At 40.0% G+C, this 25018-nt stretch overlaps 1 protein-coding gene across 4 annotated transcripts in view; it reads right to left on the reverse strand.

Moving 5' to 3' along the window:
* LOC124161102 (maternal protein pumilio-like) overlaps positions 1-25018 on the reverse strand; it is a 1117691-nt gene that overhangs the window by 577733 nt on the left and 514940 nt on the right. For 3 of the 4 annotated variants that reach the window (XM_046537301.1, XM_046537300.1, XM_046537302.1), the window contains 2 exons: positions 23242-23518; positions 14631-15017 (listed from right to left, as the gene is read on the reverse strand). In XM_046537301.1, coding sequence (XP_046393257.1) covers positions 14631-15017; positions 23242-23518 — 664 coding nt within the window. Of the gene's footprint in view, positions 1-14630; positions 15018-23241; positions 23519-24616; positions 24803-25018 lie in introns of those variants that run through there. The other variant, XM_046537303.1, reaches the window with a different exon arrangement.

Raw genomic sequence — 25018 nt, forward strand, 5'->3', positions numbered from 1 at the left:
CGCATGAAGGATAGTACCATTTGATCAGTTTACTTAACAATGTCAGGAGGTTGTCAAACAACTAGCGATCATTATTAGACGCGCATCAAATACGGATGAATGATTGAAATTAAAAATGTCTCATATTTACGAGGAAAATATTACGGAATCTCATATAAAGGAAATGAAAATATTTCATCTACCATTTCAACCAAGGCCTACGAATTCTCACAACATCAAGAAAAATACACGAATAGGTCACATCCTCCTAAAGGTAAATCGAGACGATGGAAAGAAATATGATAATAAAGGCCGCGTGAAGGATACAGTGCCAATGGATCAGTTTACATAACAATGGTAGGAGGCTGTCAAACGGAAATAACTAGCGATCATAATTATCCGTGCGTCAAATACGGATGAGTGATTGCAAATATAAACGTCCCATCATTACCTGACACCCAAATCACAAACTAATTAGCAAAAAAAACGAAAAGCCACATCCTTTTAAATTTCAATTTTCGTATTTTTAACGTACAGAGAAAATTACCTAAGCAATTATCTCATCACTTCAAGGCCGATACTTTTCTTCCAAGGTCGACCTACTATAATTCTGGCATAATTATTTGAGGGCCTTTTCGCCATCTTCGAGGAAGACAAGCTTAAGTTATCAGTAAAACAAGTATTTTTTTGTATACTCCCAAAATTACTATTTATGACGCTAAAACACATAGAAACCTATATTTTTCTATTTTCGCAAAGCAATTCTTTTGTTAAATTATGCCACATAACCGTCTCTTATTATTTACTTGTTTTCCATACCACCATACTAAAATTATGAAATGTTTTGCGGAGAATTTTTTTCATCATTCATTTTAACCATGCTGCAGGAATTAATTACTGCTTTTAGTATTACTTTTGCAAGGAATATTTCTATGAGTTGTTTTATTATACTACAAATTTTTCGCATTAATTACTTAGTATTACATGGCCCTTTGTGATGGGTATACACTTGGGGGCTTCCAAACCGCTTAGTGCCACTATCATTTCAAAACTAAAGTAAATATTAGAAGCAATTAACAATTATTACTTAGGATTCACTTCCCGTAATCTGACACCTGAATCTGGTCTACAAACAAGCAGAGATTATACAATCAATTACATCAACATGATGCAGATTATAAAAGACACGCTCATCCCCAACGAAGACGTAAATTACGCCCATCCCTATAAGCGAGGATAAGAAAATCTCGTCTTAAGGATTTACAAATTCTGAAAAAGACGCCTTACACATTCGATAAGGGCCATCGCGAAGAGCGTATCTTTCCACGGAAATGAAGTGGGACTCGGTGAAAAAAATCTGCAGTTATATACATAAGTATATATATCACGTATATACGTACGACTGTGAAGATGATTAATGACTAGGGTGGTTCCCTCAATCCGAATGCCGAAGTTATTTCAGCGCAAGGAAAGGAGACTCATTTTTCTCACTTTTCCCACGAAGTAGATAAATCTACGACGACGTGCCACTGCTCAGCAATCAAAATCCATATATTACGGAGAGCTTTCAAAAATGAAACGCTCGTAACAGGAATCAGATGAAACTGATTTTTTTCCTCCAAATCGTCATTCTTTCGCATCGTTTAAAACCGGAGTCCATACGGAGCTGACTGACGCTCGATTGTATAAAACAACAAGCAAGGAAAATCATTAAATGCAGCCCTTTTGCAGAAATCCAAATAAAAGGAATGGGAAAAAAACAAGACGCAAACGGAAACGAAAAAAAGGACAGGATATCAGATTCGAAGAGGCCACAACCCGCAACAATTACAGAGTCACCGCGGGCTAAAACGCATCAATGCCCGTACATGGATCACTGAAAATAACACACACCACACAGCAACCCTTGAGGCTCGTCGTCATCGAAGCAATGCCATAACGGTATCCGTAGCATAACGGTGTCGATTTTCGGCGATCAAAATCCTCATCTCGCTTTGGTTTCAACCCCAATTCCATCCGGCCTGAAGAAGGGAGGGGGCATATCTCGAGGAAGGCGAAGCCGGGAAGCATGACAGCATCGAGGACAGAATATCTTACCACCGCGGAGACCCACCATCCAACAGCCCCGATTAAAATGGACGTGCTCTTTCTCGCACGATTTTCACATCGATCTCACGGCGACATCAATTCCGGAGGTAAATACGTTTACTATTTTTGCTAACCTTTAAACTAGGAAAGCCTTACCCTCTTTAGAAGAAATTCCATCCCGGGCTAGTCAAAGTTGGTGCTACTTAGTCTCACGGAATTTTCTTGAGTAAAACGTAATGATTCTAGATGAGATACGGAGGAGACAGAAGGAATGGATGGATATTGAAGACTGTGTTAGAGGGAAGAATATTGGGGAACAAGGGAGAGGAAAGAAGAGAATAGGATTTTTAGAATGGAAGGGAGTAGGCCTAGTTGTGTATTGAATAGGGAAGTCAATGAAGTTAGGGTAAGCCAGAGTACCCTACCTTAATCGGTGAAATACTATAATATCGAACTCCTCTCTGATAATACGTAAGGATGAATCAACACTGAGCCCACACCAACTTACTTTTTTACACAAAAATCGCTTTCAACCTCCATATGACCAAGGAATATCTTGATTTCCTCCTTCTTTATAGTAACACGTTCACGTAAAAATCAACAAGGAAATGAATAAATTAAAATGGGTTTTCTCCATTAATCTTCCCATTGCTGTGTTATACCTAGCTGTAATTCAATATAAAGTGATATCTGTATCCAATCATAGAAATACGTACTAATACGTTTCGTTAACATCAAATTTCACGGCAGAGACGTAACAATCGACCTACGTTTGGCAACAAGGTTTTTACAAAGAGATAAGTACCAAACTAGAAGAGATATCACTCCAAAAATAAACGAAATATTTCCAGGCAGGAGGGCGTGCGACAAAAGGAGTGGATGGACCACGACGAAACCACCAGCCCACAATCTGACCTCGTTAGAGCGTCTGCAAGCGGTGGGGAGGTACGAAGTGGTGCGGTGGTAAGACGGGCTGGGGGAAGTGAGAGGGGGGGGGAGAAACAGTCGATTGGCGGGAGAGCATTCGGCACCATGTGCCTCCACTTGCGGACCACTCACACGCCTTCGAATCCCAGAGCAGAAATAAGAGAGGAAGAGCACACACGCGTGTGAGAGAAGAGGCATCCAGGAATAGGCCTTGCGATCCCATAAACTTGAGGCCGCGAGGAGGACAGAGAGAGAGGAAAAGAGTGCGGGGGAATTCCCCATCCAGAAGTCGCTGCGCACCAGCGTACGTGGTGATGGGATGGAGAAAACACACTGGTCGCGAGGGCGTGGGAGCACAATGAATTATAAATGACACGAACGCCTTTTAAAAATGCAACATTCACCACCATCGCGCACATTCCCGTCGCTTTTTCCACCACTGCTCATTTCAAGAAACGAGAGAGGAGTCTTCTCCCGTGAAGGAATATATCTTTAAACTATGCATTAAGAAATATCATCATGATAAAGTCTGATGTTGAAGTTCAACGGTTACTCAAACGAGGTTTAGGCATAAGTATTCACACATCATCCGTGACATGATGAAACAGAAGTTCCTAACTTCTACGGTATGTGGTTGGATTTTTTGCTTATTATTTCAAACCAATAGGCTTTTCCAAGATAAATATTAGGCATAATGCAGACTACACTCTTAAATGATGGAATCAATCCTTAAGGAAAGATAAAGTAATGATGAAGAGAAATTTTATAAAACTGAAATAGTTATAATTAAAACAGGCGATCTAACCGTCAAATATATATTGCAAAAGAAATACTATGTTTTTCATCATCACCGCTGCATTGTTAGTCGAGTACTTTTTTCTTCAATTCATCATAAGTACATCTACTCCGCACAATTTAACCTTCTTCCTATTATACATCCCTTGGAATTTCTCTTCCAGAGACTCACTTCCCTGATTTCCTTGGCTTTTATAAGCACAATTGTTAATTAGTTACAACTATAACAAAGCGTCCGTGCGGACGCCAGTGGCCACAAGAACCAACTACCACTCAAAGACTGAAAGATAACGGAGAATAGGTGTCAGATTAATTAGGCAGAACAAAGTTTGCCGGGAGTTCGTTTTTGAACGCGTAGTGAACATTCACTTCAGCCGAAACAACGACAGCTCGCAACTCGAGATTTATTTCCACAGAGGCTAAGACGGAGCTCAACTCGATGCATGCTCAGCGGAGCGTAAAATAAATGCGTTCAAACTAGAAATGCTCACGTCCTCTGCTCAGGTCTACCATTGTTTCTTATTTGCATCACCTAAGTAGGGCAAAATAACTGTCCCGCATTAATTTCAACGGTCCTCGGGTTAAATAAACATATTATACTAAACAGAAACAATAACTTTATTTTTCATCTAAAAATAATAAGTTTACCCAAAAATTGTACTTTCAAAAGGAATTTAGGAGCATTTTTAAAAATCTGAATACATAAGAACGAAGGACAATTCAATTATACGGAAACATTTAAAGTAGGTAGATAATAATTAAACGACGGGTTTGATAACAGCACCGAATTGTATCGATAGTATTAGTCTACATCACTAACTAAACTCAAACGCAGGCCGTAAAAATGTGTTTAAAAATTAGAGGAGCCAGAAAAAACTAAGGGATATAACGTTCTTGGGGAGCAAATAACACGATTTTTACCATCCATTCAATTAAAAAATATTTTAGGCCTCACGAAGCCAATGGTTTGTCACATTATTCCATTCGCACCTTCGTTTCATTTGCAAAGGAAAACTCAAAATAAATCCTAAGCGAAAGGAGTGGAACAACGGCCAATATAAATGACAAGGAAAAATGATAAATTCGGGAGAAACCTGGCCAATCTGAAGACAGACACATTTCAAACCAGATTTCGACTCGGCGACAATGACGGCAGCGTTGAAAACGGCGAAATGGGAGTACAAAAGGAGTCTCAAGATTAGCGCACGCGGGAACACATACAAACAAACAACACCTGGCGTCTCTCTAGCATCCCCGCCGCAAGACTCGCACGGAGCTCGATAAGCCCCCCAACACCCGCGCTCGGCGCCACGTCTTGAAACCATCAACACACGCCGCTCACTGCCGCCAGAGAGCGTCAAAGAAGGCCCCATCACACAAAGGCCTCGCGCTGCAGACGGCAAATCCGAACGAAGCCGTCGGAAACGGAACAACAAGCGCCGACGGGGGCCGTCCAAACGAGAGGGGGAGGCGAACCCTTTCCTTCATCTGTGCATCCGCGGAGCCTCCCGAGAGGAGGAAATAAGGAGGAGTAGGGGAGGAGGTTCACGGAGTTGGAGAAGACGGCAGGGAGGGGTTGACGTGATGGAGGCCGCCGACAATGAAGCCGCGGTGTCGCGGGGAAGCGCGCCAGGAGAAGGCGCGAAGAACGAGAATATACACTTCTTCGGAGGGTCGCTAAAGGTGGGGAGAGACATGGCAGAGGGAATCCGTCATCTCACACACGGGAACAGTCAAGTAGGAGAGTGGGAGGACGAGGCGCGAAGGGCGAGCGAGAAGACTTAAGTTTCTGGAGGGGTATGGCCGCGGGCTCTATATATATCTCCCAAAGGGTTGTGTAGAGACCGGGTGCAGGGCAAAAAAAAAGAGGCATTCCCATTAAAAATACCACCAACCGCCCCCTCTCTCTCTCTCGACGCCTTTTTGGAGACGACTTAACCGTTGCAATTCGATCCGCCTCGTAAGGGAGAACGGAATTATACCTCGCGTACTTTGAAAATGCGCTGAGGGCTAATGGACTGGGGAGGATATTAACCTAACAAGCGTTAACTAGAGGAAGGAAGTGCCTCCGCTTCATCCTTCGACGGGATGCAGGTTCCAATTACCAGTTTCGTTCCAAGAAATGAGATTAAGTAGATTTAGACAGGAGAGACTAAGTCCATTGTCTCAATACTACCGTAGGGAACACTAGAGCGACAGTTTCGCATATAAAGGATAAAATAATATGACTAACGACGTTAAATGAAAAACAAAGGCCTTCCCCAGAAAGAAGCGTGCTAAAAAAGGCATATAGACACAGTTCGTAGGATAATTATTTTAAATGCGACTCTCCCGGGCGATAAACAACATTTTTAAAAATCGCGAAAGGGAACATATCACGCGAGAGAGAGCGACAACGAAGTGCGATGATTGGAACATTAAAACTGAAACCATAGAGATAATACGCGACAAAAGCTATATATTAAAAATAAAAGTTATACAAAACAATACTGTATCTATTTCCCCTCACTTGTGTTCCTTCGAAAAAAAAAACTTTTCCTTTCTCAAATCACTAGGAAACCTCACCCCTCGGACGTCTCTAAAATTTCTTCGACAAAAGCATTCCAATTCGTTTCCCCAGATTGAGAAAGAACCTTTTTCTCGTATTTGAAATCCAACTTGGGAGGCTTTATCTGACAGCCACGGTCTTTCTGCGCCAGATGACAAGGCTTCATCAATCTTATACGCAAAATTCGTTCCCGCAACCTCACAAATGAGGGCCTTGCACAACAGGCCGTTCAGGAACGATTCCAATCTTCTTGACGAAAACGATTCCGAGCACATATTTTCATCATCTCCTTGACACTGGCCTATTCATTATAATTCCTAGTAACAAATCTTTAAGCTGATCGCTAACCACCGAAATCAAAAGATTTCTTTTCCCGTATAGACAGCGATACAAAACTAACGCAGCAGCAGCGTATTGCGAACATTTTTAATTACTGAATATTACGATAGAATGATGATGCAGTAGACATGAGTTGGCTTTTTCAATAGTGTAAGTTAATAGAACTTGGATGAAAATCGTGAATAGATAGTCCATTCGTGAGGAAGAATGCACAAGGTATGAGTATACCTACGATTGGGTACGTTTAAATATCTGACGCGACGGTGCCGTCAGTGAAGTCATAAATAAATCTACGAGAATAAATCTCGTAATAAAATAAAACAACAATAAGGATCCATAATTGTGGGTATATTCGAACCTAGAAGAAAAAACGGAATAGGAAAACTAAACAAAAAAACGCAAAAAGGCTATAGCCACAAAGCAATGAAGTATGGTTCCACGGCCGAAACATTTAAATATATATTTCAGGAGCAATCGTATAATTTATTTATTAGGCAGAGGTACCTCCTTAAATTATTCCCAAGACAATATTTGAGTGATTGAATGACTTATATCAGGCATCTGCCAGCGTCAAGCGAGAATAACTTCTCATATAGGGGTATTTAAATTGAATCATAATAAATCTTAGCCATTCACTTCACAGTCACCTAAGCACCAAAACGAGCAACTCCCAAGGACACAACAAGTCGTCCCATACCACCTACCAACGAATCAATATAACAAAGATCATTTGCGCATATAAATCAGTTTGTCATGATAATTCAAACCTGACAAAATAAGACGCGGTTGCTAGAAATATATTATACCCCCAATCCTTAAAATGGGTATGATAATTTTCCTGAATCGATGACCACACATTTACGGCTAATATGCCCTCCAAAACATATGGGCAGTATAGCTATAAAAAAGACAATTTATATGATCCTATTACGTTAAGAAGGCATTTCATGGCCAGGCTATTGACAGAAGCCTGGAGTACCCATACGTATATCGGGCAGTAAAAAAGTGTGTACCTTTTATAGGATGAAGAAATAAAAAAAGACATTTGCACACTAATATTTTTATGACTCACTTCCAAATAAAATGATGACGGTCTAACTGGAGTCCTCTGAGGCCATGAAAAAATGTTGAAAGAAGTAAAAAAGATGCACTTCAAGCAGCTCTTGAATCATTTGCAGGAATCAAAATACTCCTTTTCACTGGGTAAAAGTGAGAATATTGAAGGGCATACGGCCAGTTCACCTTCACCCGCGACTCAGCTAACCGCATTACAGGGTCATAAATTAGGAAAATAACCGAGACCATCTTCGATTCGGGCAAGCTTCCCGAGCAATCAGTTCAGCATCTTAAACACCATTCCTTCAGACACAAGTAAAATTCGCTTTTTCGTGGTAATGAACTGGGTTACAAAAGAAAGCCTTATTTACAAATCCCGGATACTTGAGTAACGAGAACAATAACATCGCTCTACGTAAAATACAAAATTAATGACAGGAGGAGAAAAAAACACCAAATCATGCTGATTTCTCAAAATCATAACTATGACAATTGTAAAGGCTGAAAAAAATTCAAAGTGCTACACATGAACCCTGATTCCATCCTCAATTCCCAGTTTCCATGACATCACTAAACGGTAACATAGTATTTGAGGGAGGCCGAAGGAGACCGATAGCTTAGGTTATTTGCGCCGTGACGGAAGGGTAGGTACGAAAGAGTTGAGAAGAGCACTATCGGCATTAGCCTGCTCTTAACGCAAGGCGCCAAGCGGACCACGGCTTAACATCCCATCCGACGGACGGAGTGTTGTACTTGAAATACCCTCCAAATAACATTCAAGCAGGGATCAGGCAGTCTCTGAAAATTCTCTGCCAGCGCCGGGATTTGCACCCGAGCCTATAGGGTGGGAATCCAACACACTAGCCACCACACTAACCCGATCCCCACATCACTAATCAATCATTGATTTCAGCGTCTTATCGCCATCCATTACATACTGCATCGAAACCTTCTTTACCTCCTTATCAGTTACACCACTAATCAAATATTCGAGAATCTCATCGAGGGATGAAATACTTGTGATATCCGACAACATGGGAAGAGAAATTGTTTGTTAATTTTGATTTCTCCTTAAAAGCGTCACATGGAGGAATGAAGACAAGGAAATTTATCTGGATGAAATAACGCGAAAGGATCGTACCAGAGGTTGAGGGGTTTTTTACGTCAAGAGCGTCCACTAAGAAGACGAGTTGGACGGTGGAGACGCTCCGAAAACAAGAGATGACAGTCAATGAGAGGAGAGCAGAAGGCCAACAACTCGCTTCAATGAGAGCCAGACCATTTTCGCCGCAATCGCCGGGGCCAAAAATAAACCACCGCCCAAAAGGAGGAAAGCTGGCAGAGGGAGGGCGCGACGGAGCGCGTCCAGGGCTCATCCATCAACCACAGAGACCACCTGCATGGAGAATCGATCATTTTTTCGCGTAGAACACGTACACTTGGAAAAGAGATCGCTGGCCCTACCGCTGCCCGGAAAAAAGAACTTGGATCGACGACTAATTTGCGGTCATCGCCCAGATAAAAGAATCCCAGCAACCTGCTGAAGGTCATCCACGCGTGACATCTGAGGCGAGATTTTGAAAAGTTCGTCCTCAAAATTCCCACGAACACGAAACCACGGGCAACCGACAATCCTTCGAAGTGAGTCGCATTTCCTTTCGCAGAAAGCTACGAAAAAAAATTAGCCGATGTCTCATGGACAGTCTTCTTCCACCCTTGCTTTCGAGGTCAAAAAGGATGACATCCCGCAATCAAGCTGAACGTTCGCAAAAACCTCAGCGAAATAGAATAAAAATACGATTGTCTCCATCCGGGTCTTAAAATGACAAAAGTGAAATCAGGCCATTAATTCGTCATTTTCTCCAAGTACGAGAAACCCCACGCTTGGGACCAGAGGAGAAACAATATTTAGACCCTGAGACTCGATTTCAGGTATTAAAACTCAAGATATAGGGGACCAGTGACAATGAATATTTTCACCTATTTGCTGGATTTCATTTAACCACCTATTTTAATTGACTGATTATAAAATAATCTTTCAACTAAGTATTTAGATATCAGAATCGGGGATATAACATTATACGGTTCGCGGTTACTTCTTACATAACATTTCGGTATTCCGAATATACCTACACCCAAAAAGACGTAGTTTAAGTAGGCAGACAAAGAATGAAAACATTTTCAACACCTAACTGTATGCGATGCTTAGATCAAAAGAATCCTCAATATCTGTACTCAGTATATTTACGATGACATTATCACAATGACACAATTTTCATCGCCATGCGTCAAGGGTAAGATAGAGATAATGAGAATAGCCTTTGATGTGAGAGGCCGTAATGGACGACAACTAACCACGTGGCGACCGAAAATTATTCTAAAATATCATTTGGCACGAAAAACGCTCCAATTAAGACACTCTGGAATTCTTATGGCGACCATAAAACGTCCTAAATGATGGAGGCGGGGAAAATAAAAATAAAAAAAAATACGGGAGCGGAGGACCGCGTGGAGAATTCGCGAGGGACGCGCCGCGACCGGGATGTTGATTGGGACGCCGCCTACACATTGAAAGACGAATTACGGCGACGGCCGCGCGGAGGCGAAAAAATGTAACACGTACGGAACTGCGCCTGACGCACCCAGAAAGCCTCCCGAAAGGAGGCGCGGCTAGCCATTCGGGGGATTAGCGTCATTCGCTGTCTGGAGCAGTGAGAGAATAGAAGCAGGTGGTGCTCCAGGAGAGGGACGGAAGAGTTCGGGGTGTCGTCGCCCTCGGGGCCAAAATACCCTGGAACTGAGGGAAGTGGGAGGGGAAGTCCAAAATAAGACCCACAAAGGAGCCCTAACCACCATTTGTTCGACCGAGGCAGAGGCTCGTCTGAAAATTTATGAGAATTTTAAAAGAGGAGAACTAAATAGTATGTCAGAATATTTTCGGAGCGAAGAACAGTATAAAAAGACAACAAGAGCAGTGGGGACCATAGATTTTTTTTTTATAAAAATGGAGACCGATAAAATGCAATCATGATGCCACCAATTTAATGCCAAGAGTCGCTGATTTATCGAATGAAATTGCCAAAAAGCGGGCCACATTCACATGCAATGTTTAGGATCTAATATATACCTTTCATAAAGACAAAACATCATCACCATGAACTCCATTTTGAGGATATTGAGAATCGAAAGTAATTTGTAAGTCAACAGGAGACTAAGTGGAACAGCGACCCTGGGGAAAGAACACTATGCTACTGCTCATACCGTCCATGTAAATTTTTGTTCCCAACACACTCCCATCCAAAAAATCCTCAAATACCATAATGAAGGATACAGGCATAGTGAAAGGAACAAGTCCCTATACCCTGAATCACAAAGCATTAGCTTAATGCAGCCAAAATTTCTCTATCTAGTTTATTAATTACTTCTTTCATTCATGGAAACACCGATTATATCCTCTCGATAATGATGATGACAAAGGGATACATGAAAAACAGAAACTAGATTCTAGGCCTAGTTGCGACTCTTCAGAAACATGGCTGAGAAGATATTATAGGTTACAGCAAAGCATTATCTCTGAATACCTAGATTTGGGTATGGAAAAAATATCCAAAATTCTCAATCGAGTAAAAAAACAGTTAAGGTAGATTTCATTCAAATAATCACAAATGGCTAGGCGATTTCACTCACAAACGTGGCCAGTCTCTCTTCTCAAAACGAAAATCCCTTTTCATTTTGCAATAAAGACTATTCCCAATCACTCTGTCCAGTGAGCCCATTCTATTCTTATCCCTTCTCTGTCCACGTAACAACTTTGAAACGGAGGTTTTCTCAGCAAGACTTGTTGGTGTCAACGCCTTTCAGGAGCAGCTGCATATCGATGGCTAAGTTCTAACAACACGTATCTTAAATTCAGCCGGTTTGAGTCAGGTATCTTAACCAAAGTAAAAAATAAAATAAAAGCAAAGAACAACTCTTTACTTGCAAATGAATGCTTCTTTTTCAGTTTTATGAACTTTTGGTTTTTAATTTCAGTGTGCAAGTAAAAGAAATTAATCATTTTTTTGCTCTCCTGAAAAGATGCTATTTTTTAGATACGTGTTGCTAGAACTTAGCCATCGATATTGTGCTTTGTCATGTGAGCTTTCAAGGCCATTGCAGGTCGCATCATCAGGCAATGACTAAGGGGGCAAATAATGCAATGAATCCTTATTCAGCTGCAATGGCCGAGAAAGCTAGTGTGCCAAAGCACAATACACAGCTGCTCCTGAAAGCAGTTGACACCTAGCATCTTTCTCTGCCACAGTTTTCAGCATCCCTACCGGCTTTATATGCCCTCCACGTGAACTCACAGCAGTCTCCTCATCCCTTCTATTATTCAAGTGAAATCACCAATTGGATATAACACCAACTCATTCCTTTTCTTCTCCACCCTTCTCATCTCTCCATAAAAATACATCTTGAATGCCACAAGCCAAATCTCATGGTCCTTCTCAGCATTCACAGTTCCACCCCATACAGTGCTACCACTCCATAACAACCCCTGACCAGGCAGGTTCATTACACTTCCACAGAATGCATCACTCATCGACTCTTTCCCAAACTTTAAAAAGCACATTTGACACGTCTATTCTCTTCCTCACACTACAACGTCTACATCCGTTATTTTCTAAACAGCAAATCTATTTCAATTGCTGGATTTTGTGGCTATATAAAATGAGAATATGACTCACATAAAAATATGTTTTGAATGAAATAATGGCAAATATCAATCATACTATTAAGGATAGGCTCCCATAGATCTATGAATAAGAAGTTCAATAATTGGGGTCTAATATCTAAGCCCAATAGACAAATACACACAGAAAATTTCATCTGATTCCTAGACCAGAGAGAAAAATGAAGAAGACATTCACAGCCAAGACAATTTTCAAGAAAAATGGCATGGTTAACAAAGGAAAAATTGGATACAGTGAAGACTATGATGATAGAATAAGATCCAAGAACTTACAGCGCATGATAGTTCTAAGGCTTTGCCCCTGAATGATAAAGAATCCTTAGGTGTGACTATGGATGACAATATAAGTTAAGAGTGACATAAAAACAACTAAATTCAAACCATCATCAGAATAACAAAAGTTAAGTATGCAACAAATTGATGTACGTCAATACAGAGCGTAACAAAAAGATCTAATACGCCAATTCATGATGATAATGGTAATAATAATGTCAACATGTATATAAATGCATTCCTAAACAATAAAACCTATATGTATGTCAAAGTACCTGGATGGGAAAACCTACATCTATTCCACAAGGTTTTAATTGACCAAAATAACATCTCAGGCTCTTGAAATACTCTTAACACTGACATTAAACTTTCACTAATATTGATTTTCTAACCTGTTAAATATCATGTATTAACAGTGTGTACGTATGTATTCACAGAATAGTAAACCTTATAGGGGACAAAACTGTGATTGAGTGCCAATAAATATTAACAGTAAAACTAATTATGTACATGAAGTCTCGAAACAGGAAAAAAGTTTAAAATTTTTGGGAGAAATTAATAGCACACAGGGAATATGGGATGTTCCAAAATTAACACATAGCAATAAAATAAAGTACGAATGGTGAGAATTCTAGTCAATTTTTCCCAGAGCGTTCCGGATGGTTGACAAAAATTCTCATAATTGTCACGTCAGGCAAGCCAACTTGTACCATTTTAAGCATACTAAAGGTATTTGGATGTTGAAATCGGTAAGGTTCGCGGATGATCAGGTGCTGATTAGCTAGTCAGCGAGGGGATTACAGGCTCTAGTGGATGCGTTATACAAGCGGTGCGAGGAGTATGGGATGAGGATTAATCACAAGAAGACTAAGGTAATGCAGTTTTGTAAAGTATCGTGAGCGAGGAATGTGAGACTCAAGATCAAAGTAGGTGGGGAAAAACTTGAACAGGTAAAGCAGTTTAACTATTTGGGCAAGCACATTAGAGGAAAACGGACACAGTAGCAAAGACATCAGGAAGCGAATTGCACTAGCAAAGGAGGCGTTCATGAACAGGAAGGATTTTTATGTAAGAGTTTAAAGAAAAGGTTAGTGAAGAGTTTGAATTGGAGTGTAGCTCTCTATGGTGCCGAAACATGGACACTGAGAAAAGAATACGAGAGAAGATTGGAGGCATTCGAGATGTGGGTATGGAGAAGAATGGAGAGGGTGAAATGGACGGAGAAGAAAAGGAACGACGAAGTGCTGGACATGGTGGGTGAGGAGAGGCAGCTTTTGGATGAGATACGGAGGAGACAGAAGGCATGGATGGAGGGAGTACTCAGCGGGGAGGGGATGTTGAAAAAGGTGTTAGAGGGTAGAATGTTAGGGAAACGAGGGAGGAGAAGGAAAAGAGTAGGATTTTTGGATAGATTGAAGGGGAGTAGGCCTTCTAGTGAATTGAAGAAGGCGGTAATGGAAGGAAAGGAAGGCTCCCAGATCACTTCTTTAGTACTGCATGCAAACCTACCTTAATCGGTAGAATACTCTAATAATAAAGGTATTTGATAATATGCTATCAGTTGTTGCCTGTTACTTATTATAAACAGTATCGCAATGTTTTATATGGTAAAGTTATATTTTAAATTTTAGCTTTTTAACCATGTTTAAACCTAAGGCAGTTCGCCCAAATTGACACACATTTTCAATCTCAACACCTCTACCCAAGTATATCGTTCCCCTGCATGAAAATACCCCGGTATGAAATGTGTTAAATACACACCTAAACACGGAGGATGATAAGGAAAACCACCGTTTGACTTCCTAGACAAAATAAAATTCCCTAACTCTCCATATTTACCAGACGAGTGCCCACACTGAAATAGAAAGAATGGAAAGAAACATCACTGACCTGTACATCGAAGTTGGGCGGCAAGACACCAGGGGAGTCCATCTGCTGCAGCATGCCCCCGGCCGCATTGCCAGCTCCGCCCCCACCTCCGCCTCCTCCAATGCCGCCTCCACCTCCCCCTAGGCCAACACCCATGCCTCCACCTCCGAGGTTGATGGTTCCGCCTCCGCTGTTGCCCCCGTAGCCGGCCACGACCATCGAGGGAGAATCGCCGCCACCTCCACCACCACCACTGTTGTTGACACCAACGCCTAGGCCACCTCCTCCATTATTCCCGCTGCCACCTCCCATTCCAAAATTCATGACTGGGTCGAACATCACGTGCTCAAATTGACTGTTCTCCAGGTTGAGGTGGACAGGATGGTGCTGCAGCTGTTGGTGGTGTTGCTGGGTGAGAAAAAGAAAAATGCCATTAAGAAATTTATTCATTCACAACCCAAGGCTGACATGCAGGATTACAAAAGGTCAAATAAATGATTGATGAGGAAAGACTAGTATGATTCACATAACTGGAGAATATACCCAGTTGACAGTTAATTACAGCCTCAAATTAACATGTTATTGACATTAATACAATAGAAAACACGACTCCATCTATTAAATTTTTAAAAATACGTATTCTATATCTTTATACCACAAGACATCAGGAATTTCATTCTAATTATTATACGGTCATTCTCCCTTTTCAACTTCCTTTTCTACGAGCGAAAGATCCACAGAGAAAAAATCATTCATCATCATTGGATCTTTCGCACGATTGTGCATTGCGGGTGACTCCCGTAAAAGTTATCACTGCGGCTAGTCCCGGTATACTTTAAACTTCCTTTTCCACCTTCAAAGAGCAATCAACAGCCAAAAGCCCAAAGACATGCCTCACATCAACAGCTACATAGTTGTGAATAAACCAAGAGAAGATATTATGATAAATTGTATGAAGGATAAATATAAACCCTCTTAACCCTTTCGAGACGGTGGAGTTGTCTCCTTAGCATGACTGCTGTACTGAGACCAAAGAGACTCTACCATCCCCTCCATACAGAGCATTTTTGCAGGACATTCGTTAAGATATCAGTATAATGACGATCCTAAACTGTGAGTTCCATGCTATAATGCCTCTTCCATTTCACTCATGCATGATTTATTTGCACCATTGAATCATCCCTCACTTCATAAATAAATATGTCTAGCATTAATGCAGTAGTTAAGCAAGTGTCTGCGGGTAACACATTCATAATATGAAATATCTGCATCTTAAGCATCAGTACTTCTTCCTCAGACTGCACCCCGCACCACAATATCCTACTTAATGCCTTTAGTTTCTTGTACTTTGCCTCCATCTTTGGCCTTTATCAGACACGTTCGCTCCTATTATCCTCTTATCCTTACCAGTTTTTCCAATGGATTTTCTGTATAGTGATTTTCATTCAATAAATGAACCTTGTTCTCATCCTCCTCTATCCTGCTCACCCTAATCCTTCATTTACCATCATTTCCTGTGGCCTCTTACTCCCCAGTACATGCCCTGGCTCCTGTCATTGCCTCAACTTTTCATTTCATGAAGCAGTTTCCTCTTTTTGCCGGCCGTGTCCAGAACTTCCTCTAGCATCTTTCTCTCCCAGAATCTCGCTTTCTTCATTTTCCTTCATACTCACTTATTGAACTCCTCCTCCTACTCCTCATGATTCATCCTCTCCTTTCATTTCTCCATCCTGAACAGTGCTGTGCTCAGGGCTGAGTGTTACAGGCTCTTTGCTAACCTTTTTTCACATATCTTCATGTAGCAATCTCATCCACTCTACCCTCATCACAAGTATCTTCTGTATTTCAAATACAGGCATACGCATCCTGTATTTGAAGCTGACAATGTTGCACAACGATGAAACTGGTTGTTACTAAAATCATATGTGAAATTTAGTTTTTTATTTAACCTCATGGCTTTCCCTATTTACCTCTTACATGCAGCCTAAATAGTTAATTTATTCTACCACTGAAGTTAATTGCTATATAGCAGTTTTGTTGAGCCTCAGGTTCTATCCTCTTGAAGCTTGGTATCATTAGGTCACTGGGTTACCCTAGAGTGATTTACTTGAAAAATTGCAAATATGTGCTGTTTACCTTTTTCATCTTTCAGTGACTGCATGTATTTTATGTATTAAGTAGTTAATATCTGATCAATAACAAACTTAACTGACACCTCCCTCAATCTGCCCATACTGCCATAACATTGAACTCTTCCCATACCAATCTTATCCAAATTCTCATTAATAAGAGGAATTACAATTTATGAATGAGTGCTTTTCCAATCACTACCAATTTCCTTAAGACTACTTCTTAGCTTTGTTGAATTCACTTGATGCTTTTTCATGATACCAGAAGTAAGGAAATAGGTACTAAGTATCCTAAGTTCCTTCAGACTGGAATTCTCATGCCCATTATTGAATCCTGAATTGGCTTTCCTTACCAAAACACAGACAGGTTGCCAAACAAGTATTTGTTAGCTACTGCTTCAGCTGTTTAAAATTCTTAGCATCATTATTTTGGCATAGTGAAATTAAGCTTTAGAGTTCTGTTCTCCTCATTCTTCATATATTTCTTTTTCTTATTTTCAATGAATTGGACCCCTTTCATGAAATCATTAAGCCAGATCCTCACTTCATACATGTTTTCTGAATTAGTGGTTGAAAACTTCCTCCCTGCCTTTCCTATAGATTTAAGAATTTCTGAAGAGATGCAGTCCACACACTACTTCATTAGTCTCCATATATTGGGGGACTCCCTCTTTACTACAGCTTACTTTGAGAGTCCAGGGTCTGAAATCATCATCATTTTTTAACACATTCAGCGCGGAGTACGTCAATTGACGTGGCTCCGTCCAAGCCGAGATACGGAGCACGTCAATTGACGTGCTCTGCCGGTCAGGCCGGGAGCCCTTTCTCCACCTCCGTACGCGACTAATATCTACTTCCGAGTCTTCCGATCATATACATGGCCTTCAGCAAGCTTCCCTCTTTCGACCCGTGTGCACCGTTTGTAAATAGCAGTATTTGAACAGAAGTTATGGCGCGAAAACCTCTCTCTATTTTTTTTTCTTATTTTATCAGCAGATTCTGACGACTTTCATGAAAATCGGGCCCGCATTGAATGTGTTAAAACTGTTTTCATATATGTTCAAACCATCTTGCTGTTCTATAAGTTGTACAGATCCTCATTTCCTTCCTTGCATTCCGCTACTATAGAGATTAGCGTCTTCAACAATCATAGTGTGTTTTTACTAAGGATTTTCCTGATTGTACCCTCATTTATCTCGTATAACCAGCTCACACTGTCTGCATGACTTTTTGTCAACACTTGGGCGAAATGGAGTATCTAATGGTCTGGCAGTTAATTTACTATTTCCACTGTGACAAGGTTATAACATATGATAGAGGAGCTATTCATTTCTCTTTACTTGTTAAGAATTTAATGGCCATTTGATGTTATGCATGTCATTCTTTGATATTGGTACGTATATGCTGGATTTTTGTAATGCTGTATAACCCTGGACTGTTTTGAAGGTTTTTACCTTTAAAATCCATGAACAGAAGTACATATTTTGCATTTAATTTGCTGATTTTATTAAAAGGAAGATTCTGATTACTTCTTCGTTAAAACTTTCGCGGGTGCTCGTCATGTTGAATTAAAACTTTTGGGCTATGTCGCCGCGTCAGATTTTGGGTGGCCCCAACGTTTCCCGACCGATGCTGGTCGCTTTCTCAAGGGAATCTCAGATTCCCTTGAGAAAGCGACCAGCATCGGTCGGGAAACGTTGGGGCCACCCAAAATCTGACGCGGCGACATAGCCCAAAAGTTTTAATTCAACATTCTGATTACTGTTACATTTATATCAGACAACCCTCAGAAGATTTTTTTTTTTACTATCAGATGCAATATTCTCTACTCCAAATGGAGGTTGTGTAATCTATTGAAGGTTTCATCATATAAATGATGGATACTCAAGTTTTTTACGGGATAGCTTATCAACAAAAATCGAAGTTAAAAATGGCAAACCATGATTTAAATTTTATGTTTTATAACAAAAATATTTTTTTGGTAGGAGGCTAATATTCGGCCGGCATTGATCAAACTTTGGGTGCAATCTGTAATGTCCGTGAATGCGCCTGAGTTACTCTAGGTTTGGCTTAGAAAAGAATCTTTTTTTTATAAATTGTCTCTGTGGCACCTCTCGAAACCACACCATGAAATGGAGAGGGGGTTAAATGGGAGAAAGACAACACTTTTCACCTCTCAAGAAAAGGCACACAATAAGATGATGAGTGGAGAACGCAAAATACTACTAGGTCCATTAATTCTCTTTACAGTGATAAAGTTATGAACATTTTCGAATTGATTGAAGTTAGCTAAGGAGAAAAAAAAATACAGAATGCGACAACCAACTAGTAGAAAGTTTTACAAATTATATTTCTCTAAATAATTCTACTACCACACCATGAAATCTCCATTAACCTCTTATTATTATCACTTTCTTTAGTATACCAAATAATTTTCTCGACTTTATGGCCACATGAAAAGAGGGAATATAAACAGGGAATAGCACACTAAATAAGGTGAGAAGAGTCCTCAGAAAATTATTATTATTATTTAACCATTATACCGATTTAGGTAAGTTTCCACGGAGTACTTGAGAAGAATTCTGGGACCCTCCCTCCCCATCAACTACTTCCCTCTTCAGTTCACAATAAGGCCTACTCCCTTTCATTCTATCTAATTATCCTATTCTTTTCCTTCCTCTCCTCTCCCTCGTTTATCAAACATTCTACCCTCTAACACTGTTTTCAACATCCCCTCCCTGCTAAGTACTAGCTCCATCCATACCTAGTCTCCTCCGTATCTCATCTAAAAGCTGCCTTCTCCTCACCCACCATATCCAGCACTTCGTCATTCCTTTTCCTCTCCGTCCACTACACGTTCTCCATTCTTCGCCACACCCACATCTCGAATATCTCCAGTCTTTTCTCGTTCTCCTTCCTAAGTGTGCATGTTTCTGCACTGTAAAGCACTACACTCCAGATAAGACTCTTCACTAACCTTTTCTTTACATTCTTACAAAGCGAACCTCTCAGAAACTCCTTCCTGTTCATGAACGCCTCCTTTGCTAATGCAATTCTCCCCCTGATGTCCTTACTACTGGATCCATTTTCCTCTAAAAAAGCTGTCCAAATAGTCGAACTGCTCAACCTGCTCAAGTTTTTCACCACCCACCTTCACCTTAAGTTTCACATTCCTCGCTCCAGATGCTTTGCGAAACCACATTACCTTGGTCTTCTTATGATTAATCCCCATCCCATACTCCTCGCAATGCTCGTATAACGCATCCACTAGAGCGTGAAGTCCCCTCGCTGACTGGCTAATCAACGGCTGGTCATCCGTGAATCCTGACTCAAACACCATTTCTCCCACTTTTACTCCAGCTTTGAACTAATCCCACACTTCCCTTACCTTCTCCTCAGCATACACATTAAAGAGCAGCGGCGATAGAGTACAGCCTTGCCTTACTCCTCGGCCCATGCTTACCCAACCAGATTCTCCGTCCGCTACCCTCACTTGCACAGTCTGGGCCATACACAGATTATGAATCAGTCGCCTATCCCTCCTATCTACACTAATTTTCTTGATAATATCCATTGACTTTACCCAATGTTTCAAATGTTTTTTTTCAAAATCCACTAAGCAGGCATACACGTCCTGGTTATATTGTAGGTTCTTCTCCATGAGGGACCTCATTATCACAATTGCATCGAGTTGACTTCTCTTTTCTAAAACCAAACTGATCGTCACCCAAATACTCGCTTGCCCTCGCCCCCATTCGTCTGTTCAATATTCTCAGTACCACTTTTGCCGCGCACAATATTAGGCTAATAGTCCTATAATCTCTGCATTCCACAGCTTTCTTCTTTTTCGGTAGCGGAATTAGAACCATCTTCATAAAATTCTCTGGCCAATATCCCTCCTCATAGATCCTGCGTACTAGCTCAAAAAAATTTTCTTACTATCCCTTCCTAGATTCTTCAGAAGCTCACATGGGATATTATCCACGCCCACTGCTTTCCTGGCCTTCATATCATGAAGGGTTCTTTTGATTTCTGCATCTAAGATCCCCGGCCCAAGATTATCCTCCTCCACTGCACTTTCCTCTTCTAAAGTCTATCTTTCTGACCTGTTCCTTCCATCATACAGATCCTCAGAAACTAAGATGGTCATAAAGTTGGGCATCTAGCTTGAATTATAATTATTGAAATGATGGAGACATTGACACCATCTGCTGTCACCCTTTTAGTCTCCACATACATTTAAAAAATTGAGATAAACACAAGTGTGTGTCCCAGCTGGTTAAGACTTGGGAAGAAAAATTGCCTTTCTCGACATAATTTCTTCAAAATAATGTGAAATAAAGCCTACCACCCAAAGTGAAATCTATTAACCTCTTAATCATCATCAACCCTGTTACAATTAGTCAGATTATTTCCTCTATAAGCATCTTAGGAAAGCAAGAGTATAATAAACCCTCAGCCAACCATTGAAATTGTCCACCAGAATCATATTTAATCCCACCAAGTCTATAAATTTCTTTGACCTTTTGTTCATTAGAGGAACTTTAATGGCTGAGTTAGGTTTACTTGGAACATATTGGAATCAGAGAGGCATGCTTCCTGACCAGATTGATCTCTTTCATTTTCGGAGGACACGATTTCCATTTATTCTATTCATGAGCCTAGTTCTCCTCCTCAGCCTCCCCGGTGCATTGAAATTAAAACTAATCTTTAAAAAATCCACAGACTAATACCCATCTTCATAAATCACGAGGAGTTCGAAAAATCTTCTCCCAAGATAACTTAATTTCATGTACTTGCAGAGCTTTGCTAGCCTTCACATCTCAAATAGCTTTCTTTCAATTTCAAGAATCCCTGATCCAAAATTAACCTCATTCAACTTAAAATAATTAATCTTTGATCTCTCTTCCCCCATCAACTATCATAAGATTCGTCCACATATTCTGGACCTCTTCCTGCGCTACTTCACAAACTGGAATCGTTTGGGCAAAACAGAGTAAGGGATTTTGTCAGGTAAAAATGCCATAACTTCTAGGAAACTTGGGTGAATACAATTGAAGTTAATCTCAGTGTCAATCACATACACATAATGTTCAAAGACAGATATTCTCACAGACCCTAAATATGAACCTATTAACATGAAGTCTATTACCAATGTAGGAGAGAAAAAAATTCACTTGTGCACCTAATAATTTAATTAGTAGTTTATAATTAACATTACAGCAACACTAATTTAGAAGACTACGCCTTTGTCATTAACATCACACTCAATTCACCTTATGACTGAAGTGAAACGTATCATCATAATGAGAAGATACATAGAGAGTGAGGAACCAGTATGAGCCTAGATTTGATGAAGAGAGAGGAATACAGAAGTGCTCAACATGGTGGGATAGGATGTTACTGGATGAGTCAAATATGTTAGGTTAACAAGGAATATGGTGAGAGAGAACACTATTGATGATAACGGTAAAAGACCTACTCACATCCCCATTACTGTATTACTAATGTAGACATTACTATTACTACTGTACCTTAATGATGAGAATATTAGATGTGGGTGACAAGTTAAATGAAGACAGTAAGAAGCAGTGGTAAGGAGAAGAATGGTTAGAAGAAGCAGGATGAATATCATTCTCGAGCTTATCCCCAGCCTCCATGTTCCCATACCAAACAAGTTTTACATACCAGAAAAGACTTTCCTAGCCTATCCTTCACTCCTTTACACAATAATCCCCTAATCAGGTGCTTCTTATTCATAAAAGCTTAATAACAACTCCATTCCCATCCGTATAATCCTACCATATTTTTTCTATCATTTAATGAGCTGCTCAGGAGCTAAACAACTCAATTTACACAAGCCAGTGTCCACCTAATTTTTTGTCTATTTTCAATGAGATTTGATGTGAATTGATTTGCTCTATTACATTTACAAAACTGCAGACTTCTATGCTCTTGAAATTAATCTCTATGGAATAATTCTTCCATAGTTTACTGATTTCATTCAACACCCACACCGGTACTTGCACTGGTAAAGTGCTTATGTTCCTTTTTCAGCATTTTTTCAAAGCTTTTTCTACTTTCCAAGGATATTATACTGAAAGCATGTAATCATACATCGTAGAACCTCTACATCACTTAATTCCATTAACTGTGTTTTAATTTTCTACCAACTGTTTCACTGACCAGTCACCCAAAACAATTTGCTTCTCTCACAAATTCCATCCTACCCTCCTTTATTCTCCATTCCCTACTTTTTTACCTCAAAACTATTACATTTTCAATGGGAAAAATAAATGCAGAGAAAGGATGACACAAAAACCAGTTAAATGCTAAGAAAATGTTCTTGAATCAATTGCTTTATCAATCAATTTCCTTCCCTTAAGACTGATAGTTAAAGCTCTATTATATAAGTAACTATTTAAATAAAATTTAAAATACATATAAGGAATAGTATCATGAGAGTCAAGCCAGAAATGTACACTAAATTCAATTAGCCTCACCTGGTGGTGGTGTGGTCCAATTCCGTTATTACTGCTGTTGCCAATGCCATGGTGATGGCCTGGATGGTGGTGGTGATACGGATGATTGTGGTGTGGGTTGTGATGATGGTGATGAAGCTGGTTCACAACGCCTGGCCTGCCTGCTCCAATGCCGCCACCTCCTCCCCCAGCTCCACCAACCTGTACAACTACGATTTCTTCTTTGACAACTCCTTGGCTATTCTTATTGGCCATATCTTCCTCAGCAGGGGATGGTTGACGACTGCCTGGCGTCCGACTATGCAAAGCAGCAAAAAATTGATAATATACAATAAGATTTCAAAGCATATTTCACCTTCAATAACATGTACAAAACCAATTGTCTTATAGCACATGGTGCAAAAACAAACCACAGGACTAAAATAATATATAAATTCCCAGTTTCCCATAGTTAAGATAACAAATAACTCTTGCACAAGGTAGAACAAAATTCAATCCAAGAGTAATTTATCATTTTTACTCAACATGTGACAAGTACTGAGGGGCTTCCCATGATAGCATTAAATTAATTCCATTAATTACAAATGCTGCTCAAGGAGATAAACAAAACCATTAACTTACATCAAAATGAAACTTATATGAAAGAAGATGATAAGGGTGAAAACCCAGAGTCTATCCAAAGATAAGTTTTAACTAAGTCACTAACGTACAAGAACATGAATGAAAATGTCCAAAATAGCTAACGTAAGTAAGTAAATTGCAGAAGATGACAATTTTCGACAAAGGGAACACATGACATCTTCCTCCACAAAAAGTATGTACATAAATAATGCATATTTAAATAGCATACACAAGTAGAAACTACGTAATTCATTAAAATCCAATTGAATAAATGTTGTGATGAAACAACTTTATAAAAATATGACCATTGTTTCTGCAAACCAGGCTGCAAAAGATATGCACAAACACCCGGAAGTGAATTACCAAAGTTATCACTCAAATTTCAGACGTCTGACAATGGGATTACTATGAACAAAGGGCATTCACGTCGGATATCAGCGATATTAGCCATTATATACGCTAAATAATGAGGAAATACGTTTGTGAAATGTGTACACTGCATATAAATCAGTAGTACTTTTGGGATACTTATGTTACTACGCATAATTAATGCACTAGTACGTTTATGTGACTATCATAGCACTAGAAAATAATACATCAACATCATACAATAAAACCTAACGAGAAACTCATCTACAAATAACTTTATCCAACGATTACCACACTAAATAGTAAGAAGAAGGTATGCACAATTAGGAATATTAATTTATTTACAGCATTATTATAATGAGATTCCATTCAAGTTACTCTTTGAAATTAATTCTTGAAGCCTTACCGAAAAGCACTAAGGTTCCCATCATCTATCGATAATCTGCTTATTTGCTTGTCAAACCAACGATTAGACAGTGGAGTGAAACACGAAAACGTCATCAGGTTCGTAAATTAGTCATAAAAACTTATCAATACACAAACTATGATGACTATCCAAAGGATGAAGGGTCCTAATCGTGTAAAGGGCGCGAAATTCATCAACAACTTGGCAGACGAAAAGAACTGCCAATGAAAACTTTCGAATTCATGCCTGACGCATGACACCGCGCAAACCAGCGCCAGCTGATACCATGAATTTTTCGATTTCGCCAACAGATGGCGCAAGCCGCAGAGACTCGAACGACGAGTCGCAGTACGCGCAATAACTGGATATCAAAGTCAGCTTGGTTTTGGTGAAAATCACTCG

The sequence above is a fragment of the Ischnura elegans genome, chromosome 6, assembly GCF_921293095.1.
Source record: "Ischnura elegans chromosome 6, ioIscEleg1.1, whole genome shotgun sequence".
NCBI classification, from domain to species: Eukaryota; Metazoa; Arthropoda; class Insecta; order Odonata; family Coenagrionidae; genus Ischnura; species Ischnura elegans.